This window comes from Telmatherina bonti (genome assembly GCF_933228915.1).
Source record: "Telmatherina bonti genome assembly, chromosome: 2".
NCBI lineage: Eukaryota > Metazoa > Chordata > Actinopteri > Atheriniformes > Telmatherinidae > Telmatherina > Telmatherina bonti.
Genome location: NC_136620.1, coordinates 26750281 through 26760208, shown reverse-complemented (window position 1 = coordinate 26760208; position 9928 = coordinate 26750281). Strand labels below are relative to the sequence as shown.

Here is a 9928-nt window from a genome sequence, read left to right as displayed (position 1 = left end):
CTGTCCATGCAGGCTTGGCCATGTGTTCCTGCTGTGGGTCAGTCAGGCTATTTGGACGTGAAGCGGCTGTGCATGTGTGTGTGCATCTTACTGGCTTGGGAGTTTCTATGTCTGTAATAAACAGTTAACCACACAAGCCCAGCAGGTAGCTAAAGAGAAGCACCAGAGGAGATGCTTGGTAATATTAATAGCAAGTTCTCTAAGTTCTCCTCTTTGCTGTGATAATTTATTTAAATATTATTTTTCTTTGTTGCTTTGTACAGTTGCAGTTATGTAGCCACTGGGAACATTTCTTTACTTTTTGTGATGCCATTGAAAATCCTTTTTGTGTGCACAAGGTCTGCAGAAAGAATATTAGTCGGAGGTGGGGTTGTTTGGGGGCAAAGTGTATCACTTACACAGAGCAAGAGATAGATAAGTAGAGAGAGCTGTGGATGAAAAAGGAAAGAGCTGGATGGGGATGTGTTACACAAATACTTATCTGTCATTGGGTTGGCTGGAGAGAAAGCAGCATTATGGCTAGTGTATACCGGAGTGGGGGATTTATGTAGAGCAGTGGTGGCACATGCGCTCTGTCAGGGGAAAAAAAGTTGGAGAATTGTGTGGAAAAGAGTATTCTGATGGAAAACCCATGAAAAGGCAACAGCGGAGAAGAAGAAAAACAAATCAGAGCACTTATAAAGATGAGAAGAGAGACAGTGGCAACGGGGTTGGAAAAAGGACGATCGAAAGCGGAAAGGGGGACCAAGTGGAAGCAACACAGAAAGGGAAGGAGAGGGAGTTGAAGAGAGCTTTAGAGGGAGGGAGAAAGGAGGTGTGATAGTGGGTGGGAGAGGAGGAGACAGTCTGGTGGATGGGCAAAAAGACAAAGGAAAGAGAGAAGAGTGAAAGAGATCTATCAGAGGGGTTAGGGATAAGAAACTTATAGATGCACAGAGATAAGACAGCCAAGGTCTCAGGAGTCAGTTACATGAGTGCAATGTGGACTAACTCAATGTTTTAGGGAAAGGCAAAGAGAAGAAGATAAGAATGGGGGAGTATGAGATTAAGGAAAAGGCAGAATGATAGACTGGCAGAGAAGAGGGAGGAGAAAAGAGCTGGATGAGGGAAGAGGGAGGCCGTCTTGTACAGCGTATACAGCACACGCGTGGAGCTGGTGTTAGAGCGAAAGTGAGACAGAGAGAGGAAGGGAGGGAGGGTGGGTGGAGAGAGGGAAACAGAGGGAGGGGGTGAGGTATTTAAACGCCGGAGCAGGACAACACAGGCGAAGCTCTGAACTCCCCGAGAGTGGAGGTAGGACAGGGAGAGGAAGCAGAAGATCAGTTTTCCTGACGGCAAAGCTCACACACTCACACGCTACAGACGTACACACTCTCACGCACCCACTTTTGGACTTGGACTCATCTGTGGACTCCACAACCTGTCCTCTGGAGCGCTACCTGTGCCTTCCTTGCTCCCACCCATCACTGTCTTCACCTTTACCTCCACTGCCTCAGACCCCCATTTGGTGAGGGCAGATGGTCATGGCGTGGGCTTCCATTGGGGGTGTTTTTGGCTATACTCTGCTTTCCCTAGTCCTGGGGAGTAGCAGTGTGGATTTCGGGGCGCCCCCTGCGAGCTTCTACCCCCGTTTCAACCCATTCTTCTTCCTGTGCACCCACCATGGTGAATTGGAGGGAGCTGGGTTGGCAGAAGGTGGAGGAGAGGTGTTACTGACCCTCCAGATAACAGGCAACCCCTCCACCTACAGCCCTGGGCAGGAGTACCAAGGTGAGCACACCACCTCTGTGTCCACATTTTTTTTCTTTTTTTTTTTTATTGCTGCATGAATAAATGAATATGAGAATGGGACATATTGTGTAAAGCAAGCAAATAATATTAATGTTGAATAACATGCAAAAACAGAAGTGTTTTCTTTTATTAGTCAGATTTTTACTTAGTTGGAAAACTGAATAATTTTGTGTCATTTAAAATGTCCTTTTTAAAAAAAAAAAAAAAAAAAAAATTAATACGTAAAATTGAAGATAATTTTGACAAATAAAATTTACTGGAATTTTTTTTTTTTTTTTTTTTTTTTGCATTAGATATAAAACAAAGTCCACAAAGAACTGTACACATTCATGTCGGTGTTCTGCTTCACATGAGTTGTGTCTGTGATGTTTGCTGTTTCTAACGTGCAGCGGGCGGTGTTGGAAACCAGCAGTTATGCAGTTATAATAAGGGATGTTTAGTGTGACTCTGATTCTGCCAATCCATGTGTAGGTGGCTTTTCCACAGGACTAGCAGCACAATCCCTCCAGCTGAATGGGTGTGAAAGCTGAGCATACAAATGGACCAGTAGAGCACCACAGAAATACATGTCCTCACTGATACAAGTACTACAAAATTAGTGAACATTGATTAGCCAGTAAGAGGGAACTCAGATAGTTGTCTCCTTTCCCACATTGACACCTGGTCCAGGAAAAGAGATCGCCTCTGTTCCTGCCAAACTGTGCTCCTTTGCTCTCATCACTCTTGTAACACTAGAGACAGTGACCATATTGGCCACCACAGGCCAACTAAGGTCACATTCCTATGCAGCGGTCCTTCAAGTGCGATGTATACTCTTATTACATTACTGATTATATCTATCCAAATATACATTATTTTTTAATACATTACAGATATATTTCATAACCCCTTTGCTGTTGCAATACCTAATTTCATACAGACAACGGTAGATTTTTATTTTACTTTGCCGTATAATAAATGCAAATAAACCTTTAATTTCAAAAAGCACATGTGAAGTAGAGTTTGTGTAAGTGTTTACAGAAAGAAGAGGAAAAGAAAAGAACAGGTAAACAGAACAAGAAAAGAGTGATCTCGAAGAAGCACTATATTTCTATAAAAACCCTTCAGTCAAGCACCTTTTAACTGGGGCCGGGCTTGTAAGGAGAACAGGCGGGGGGAGATTTGAGTAACTAGATGGCGGATGGGAGGGATAGAACGCACAGAGAGGTTTAGATAATTAGCATTAGAAATGTGGTAGACTGGGAGGAGGGAGAGATTTAAATAAGGCCACGGCTGGGATCGAACTGCGTAGGGGGAGATTTAAATGACGATGAGAGGATTGAGGAGATAAGATACCAGCAGCCGGGCTCACTCAAAAAAATGACAGCCTTCCAAGCTGCTCACTTTTCCTTTGGCTCATGTTTTGTCACATGACAGCCGGTCATTGTTAAAATCTTTAAGACTTTGACCAAGTTCAAGGGGATGGGATGGAGATGGGACGATAAATGCCATTAGAGCAAATGAAAACTGGGTGATTTCAGTTGGGTTTTTTTTTTACATTTGCTTTGTCCCATCAAGCCTTCCTGACTATATGCATCTATGCATATAGGCTTTTGTCAGGAATTAAATATTTTGGGGCTAGCATGCACAGAGTTAGGTTTAAAAAATGAAAATTATCTTAAAAAATGAAGGAAAAACTCATTTTCTGCATTGGTCATGTGACAGAAGTGGAAGTGTTTGATGAATTGTCTCTCTTGACAAATGACCGTTTCCATTTCTATAACCTACTTATTAAAAAGTTGATCTGTATTATTTTATATGCTCTCTGAACCCTACTTATGGATTACATTTGGTTTAATCTTTTAACAGTGTGATATAACCACTGAAAGAGCTGCATGTGGAAATGGGGATAAAAAAAAACCTATGAGATCTTGTCGTGTGGTTGTTGAAAGGCTGTAAAAGAGAAAACTAAAGCAAGACCGTGAAGTAAAAATACTATTGAAAAGAGAGAAACAAAGTCAGAAAGAGGAAAGTGATGAATGACCCTGTAATAAAAAACAGGATGTTCGCATTTTAAAGAATCACCTCAGTGTTCGGTGTGGAGCAGGAAGAAGATTTTGTGCGGCCATACTGTAATTGAGTTTCTGACCTGACCTCACTGCCTCTTGCTTCTCTGTTGCTTTTGACTGATAAGACTGTGTGGGCAGTACGTGTGTGTGTGTATGTTGTCGACAAGCTTACTGTGTTTAGCTATCAGATTGAATTGACCAAGAGAGGCTGTGTTACTCACTGTGAAATATTTGAGAAGGTGGGTGTATTTGGCAGGGTCGCAGTGGACAAAATGGAAATAAAAATACTGTGGACACTGTGAACCGCTTGGAAACAGACGGAGGAGAAATTAAAGGATATGTTGAGATTTTTGTGCTTGCTTTCAGAGTCTAAGGTCAGACTGTATATCAAACAAATAAAAAACAAGTGTCACTCATGCACCTTCTACTGCCTACCTATCTTTTAGAGGAGAGGCAAAAGCAAAAAGTGACGGTTGTCTAACTCATCACAGGGACCCTTAGAACACTGTTACAACACTCAGGAAGCAGCTCTTTATTTGAGTAACGCTAAAACATGTTTTTATTTAGTTTCTGAGCTGTTATAACACTGCTGTGGGAATGTGAGATGGTCTCCCTATAGCAACTGCATGTTTACAAGAAGCCGCATCAGAATACAAAACCCAGAGCCCCATGTCTAAACATTGTTAATCGTAGAGCACTGTTTGTCATTTCTGTTGGTTCTTGTCCCTGTGCTTTGGAAATTTTTACTGTTCATTCTTGGATGTTCATTTTCACAGATGAACAACAGTATTACAAAGGCATGATGACACATCAGTGGGAGAACAGGAGAAGGCAAAAAGTCCTCTGAACAGTCCAAACATGGCCTTCCAGCTAAAATGCATAGTTTTACCAGTTTAATTACTTGGTAAAAAGCATAAATTAAAAAGATTGGTAGAGAAATGGGTGGATATGTGGAGTCCTCTCAAAGTCAGCACAATGTTACCTGAAAATACAAATGTTTGATGCACAAATGATCAAAGATCAGATGAACATCTGACTATATTTAGGATTTTGTTGGATTTTTCTCTGCAGATTTCATCCTGGACGGTAACAGTGATTGTGCACTTGTTATGAAATCTACATTTGCCACTACCTGCTTGTATCGAGCACTGTTTTGTTTGAGTTAGTGAGTTGGTCTGTATGCTCATGCCAGTCAACCACCCAACACCTAGTTGTTGCTGGGATGGCTCTTTTCCTTCGTCTTGTGTTTTGTGTTGCAGGTGTCCAGTAGTTGGGTGGCTTTATATTGTGCTGCGTGTTCCTTGTATTAAAGCTCCTCCCAGCAGCTCTTTTGCAGCTTGGTTCAGAGAGGGAAAGGGGTCAGGCGGTCCTCGGGTTATGTGGTTCTCGACTTACATTGTTTTGACTTTATGATGCTCATTAAATGAATGTAAACAAAAAAAATATATATAGAGCAAGTTTCAAAGTTATAAGGTTCCATATAAGCTCTTATAAAATGTGACTCAGAGGATGAAACGACACCTGTGTGTATATTTTTTATTTGAATTGAAATGTCTATTGTTGCTCCCTGCACTGTTTTTCCATTAAAGATGTATAATACATGTTTTTAGATAGTTATTTAGTGATTTAGGGTGTATTTAGGGGGTATTTAAGGGTAAAAATCTGACTTTTGCCGAATTCGGGTTACGCCGCAGCAAAGGAATGCAACTTGTTTGTGAACCAAAGACTGCCTGAAAATTAGCGGATTGAGGAGTTGATTTTTTGTGTTCATCATCGTGTGCTTTCAGTTGTTTGGTCAGTTTGAAAGTAAATACACCATGTTTACTTGAGCTGAAGCAATTTTATCATGTTAGTCATAGCAGGGTTGCCCCCTTTAAATTTGGCTGGTTTGTTGTTTTTCTGCAAATATTATTCTATTCTAGTCTACAGTCATTTAGTCATTTTACAGTCATTTTATCCAAAGTGACTTACATACGAGATATATTAGGGTTAGGACTTCATTTTAGGAGCACGTCTATGAGTTGGGGAAAATGTGTGACAGTGTGTTAACACGTGACATTGAAAATGGATCAGGTTAAAGATTTATTTGCAACCCAAGGCCTTCAGAATTGTTCTTGGGCAGCAGTACAAAAGAGTAATCGTTAAAAACTATAGACCATACTATGTATGATATTACTGACAGACTGGCATTCTGGAAAAGACCATAGTCTAAATGAGTGAAAGAGACTATTGTCTTACTAAAACCACCCTCTAAATGTTCATATAAAGTAATATCTTTTACCTTAAGAAACCAATCACATTCCAGAGTACATATTGTAAATAATTTATGTCTTGACAAAAAGACTGTGTTCTGTGTGCAAAGATAGACATAGTCATTTTTGTACAAAGGAATTTAGAAAAAGTTGAACATCTAACATTTTGTCTCATAGTCCACAACATATGTAATTTGACATGCTTCATTTAAAAATTCAATTCGCTTCACATGCTGTAAACTATGATAAGGATAATGGTCCATTTAAATGGCCAGGTCGGACTCTAACTGTAGCGTAAACGTAACCATTCTGTGTGAGTGCTTTTATTAGCAGCATGTGTATTAGCATATTGTGTAGGTTTTTGTATGTAGGGTTATTGGGGACATTGCAGAGCACTGAAAGAGCCATTCACACAAGCCACTGATAGTTCATCCATACACAGGTAGACAGTGTGCCCCACATTATTGCAATAATAGCCATTGGGATTAATCTGTCCATGGTTTCTACAGCAGCAACTGTTCCCCTGATATTTCTAGGGCAAATTATTTGAGAGAAACAACTTTTCAAGGAGACACTGGATATTGGAGGTCTTATAGAGAACTAGTAGATAAATTCATCCTCCTCAAACAAATCATTTCATGAAAATCTATCAAAGAAGACATTGTAAATTCAGTAGCTCTCCTGTCAACCAGCAGAAAATATTTAATGTGTCTGTAAAGGTAAGAGGCCATTATCCATAAAAATGTATCTTTTGGTGGGGGGTGAGGGTTTAGTTGACCTATGTCTACCAAGCCTGTCTAGTGACAGAAAAAACCCCCAAATAAACTGACCACACATTACTAATGCGTAACCACAAGATGTTATCCTGTGTCCACATATTATTAAGTTGTGGCCTTGGATTAATAAGATGCTTATCAAGTTCCAACTTCATTGTATCATTTCCTCGCATTAGACATCTATAACCACGACTTAGTTATCTTGTGCTGTCACCTGTTACTAATCTGTGGCTACGACTCAATAGTGTGCGTCCACAGGATAACTCCTTCTTTCCTTCTATTAACATCATCAGACAGGCTTTGTAGATGTCTGTGGAGAAACAAGTCAATCTATAGAGGCAGGTATTATTTTATACCAGGATGAATAAAAATGTTGTGGAAACCTTTTAGTTTGCACTGACTGTGTACTGTGAAGACTAAAGATGAGACTTAAAGCCAAATGAAATCCATTTTCGGAGACTAAAGCAACTATTTAGATGTCATTATCACCCGATGCACACTCAACCTCTGAGGAGACTGTTGAGTATCTTCCTTCTGACCTCTGACCATTACTTGTCAGACCTGCATTGTGTGGAGCTCTGTTACTGAGAAGATTAGATTTGGAGTACCTATTTTTTCAGCCCAACTTGCATCTCTTTTCACCCACTGTGGCATTTTGTACTTACCTATTTAAAATGCCAGGAAAACTTGCATTACGGGAAGCGTAGCGTCCTAGTTTTCATGGAAACATCTAGTTTAGGGCAGCTGAGAGACATGAAACATAGCAAAGACAGAGGAAAGCATTGAAGGGAATATGGTTTAGCATGTCTCTCTTGTGAGAGGAAAAGAACATGCAGGCATTACCAGCACTTTATAGTCGTCCAAACCTTTGCATTCATCAGCTTCCCAGTTTCTCTGCCTGTCTGTCTCCTGCTGCTTAGGCTGAGTAGGTCGCTCCAGAGAATAGAGAGAAGTGTGTCAAGTGTATTACTGTTTGTATGGGCTTGCTCGGTGAGTTTGGGGGTTCTGTCTTTGTGGACAATGAATGATGAACCATTTAAAAACCATTGTATTCTCAGAGATATGCCAGTTTCCTTTCTATCAAGGAGCAGATGGGCGAGAAATGAGAATGGATATTCATTGGGAATCTTTCCTTTGTCACATTGCACGCCTGGCCATGTGCACGGCACTTAGCTCTTAGTGGGTGATCCATCATGATGTTGAGACAGGTCAGATGTTCCACTGGCTAAACACAAATGTCCTGATCAGCGGACTGTTGCGATTCTTTGTGTCAATGTAACATCTGAATCTGACATGATAACACAAAGTCAAGATTTGTACTCTCCTCCTGTCAGGAGCTAAAAACCTGTGTCAAGATTTTTTTCCTCATTAACACGCTTGAGCCATCTTTATCATACTGTATGACTTTATAACTGATGCTTTTACAAATCTGTACTGACAACTTTTGTCTTTTTTTTTTTTTTAATAAAAAGATATCAGTGAGTTGAAGCAGCTCAATAGTGGACAATCTCACACTCTTGTTGATGAGATGCACAACTTTTCTGGAAAACTGATTTACTACATCAAAGCATGAAGATTATCATTGGATATTGGTCACATTGTCAGCCCTTGTCTGGTAGTGGTTGCCAGCATGGTGCCAGGTGTGGGAGAAAGAACTAAAAATGTAGACAGTGAGTGGATTTCTGCCAGGTAGAGGTGTGTGCACATGCCAGTTTTATCTGAGCAAGCTACAGTAACATGGTAGCTTTATATTGTGTAATTTTTTCTTTCCCTTTTTTCAGCTCTCCTTAATAGATTGATTTTCCAACCACAACAATAAAGCTCTTAACAAGCAAAATGTGAGCTGTGATTTCAGTAACTTTTATGAGTGGGCAGAAAAGTGGACATAAGTATTTTCAGGTTGTTTGAGTGCGTGCTTGTCTATTGGGGGTTTGCCTGATTTGGAGTGCCTCTTTGTAGCTGATACAAACTGTGTTGTATCGAACTGGGTTCCCTGCTGTCCAGTAGTTCCTCTGTTTACCTTGTTCTGCTTTCTAGTGTGTGTAGGTTTATAGTTTATGTTGGGTGATCACCACCTTATTGTATGAAATTAGGAAAAACAGTTTTTCTCATTTGTCATGCTGTTAAATTATAAGTGTTACTGTGCAACTACTGTTTGATATGCATTCTGGTTTTAGAGTCGCATTGTGCTAAATTTTTTATAAACTTTGAGGAAAAAAAACAGCAAGGCATCAATAGAAATTATTTTAGTTTGTTTATCAAACCTGAAAATGTTATGTCACTGACTATAATTCTCACCTTTAGGACACTGCTGAGGTGATTTACTATTAATAATAGGAAAATTAGTTTTTTTTATTTTTAAGTAAAAAAAGAAATATGAAAATGTCTGTTGAAATGAGACAAGTATTAAAAAGCAGTTTTACTGTATTTACAATATAAAAATCAACCAACATGTTTGTTCACAGTTGTTTTGTAGGAGCAAGTGGAAAAATTCTTACCACACTGTGCCTGACGTAAAAGTGTGGATGGAAAGTCAAAGTCTTGTTTACAGAGAAGAGTAGATGTAAATATTAAAGGTTTGCCAAAAAAAACAAAACGTCAAATTATTGGAAAAGATCCACAGGTTAATGATACGCATCTTGTTGAAAGAAGATAAAAACTTTCAGTTCAATAGAGCACCTAGTTGTTTCCACATATCTCGCTGTTAATGTCTCGTAGATTAAATACAAACTTGTCAAAATGAAATGCAATGCAAACCAGCTGTTAGAGCATTTAGATTAGTGCATTCTCCAATATCCAGCTCTTTGTGGCAAATGATTACAAAATGAATCCTTAAACACTTAAACTATCATCATTGAAAGGTCTATTGGCTATCCACATACTATTAAATAGTTTCACGGCATGTAAAATTTATTAGACTTCATCAAAAGTAAGCTAATGATGGGATGAAAAAGCATCTTTCTTTTGAAAATTGTATCTACTATTATCTGAGATGTTGCTACTTCATGTCATTATAATCTATTTATTTAAAAAGTGTCCAAACACTGTCTTACATGAGGTT

General features: G+C 39.4%; 1 protein-coding gene across 1 annotated transcript in view; it reads left to right on the top strand.

Annotated features, from left to right (window-relative positions):
• Positions 1-1523: 1523 nt before the first annotated feature.
• The window catches only part of reln (reelin), a gene marked incomplete at its 5' end in the record, with an annotated part of 111505 nt that continues 103100 nt past the window's right edge, over positions 1524-9928 (top strand). The window contains 1 exon segment of the mRNA XM_079255996.1: positions 1524-1770. Coding sequence (XP_079112122.1) covers positions 1524-1770 — 247 coding nt within the window.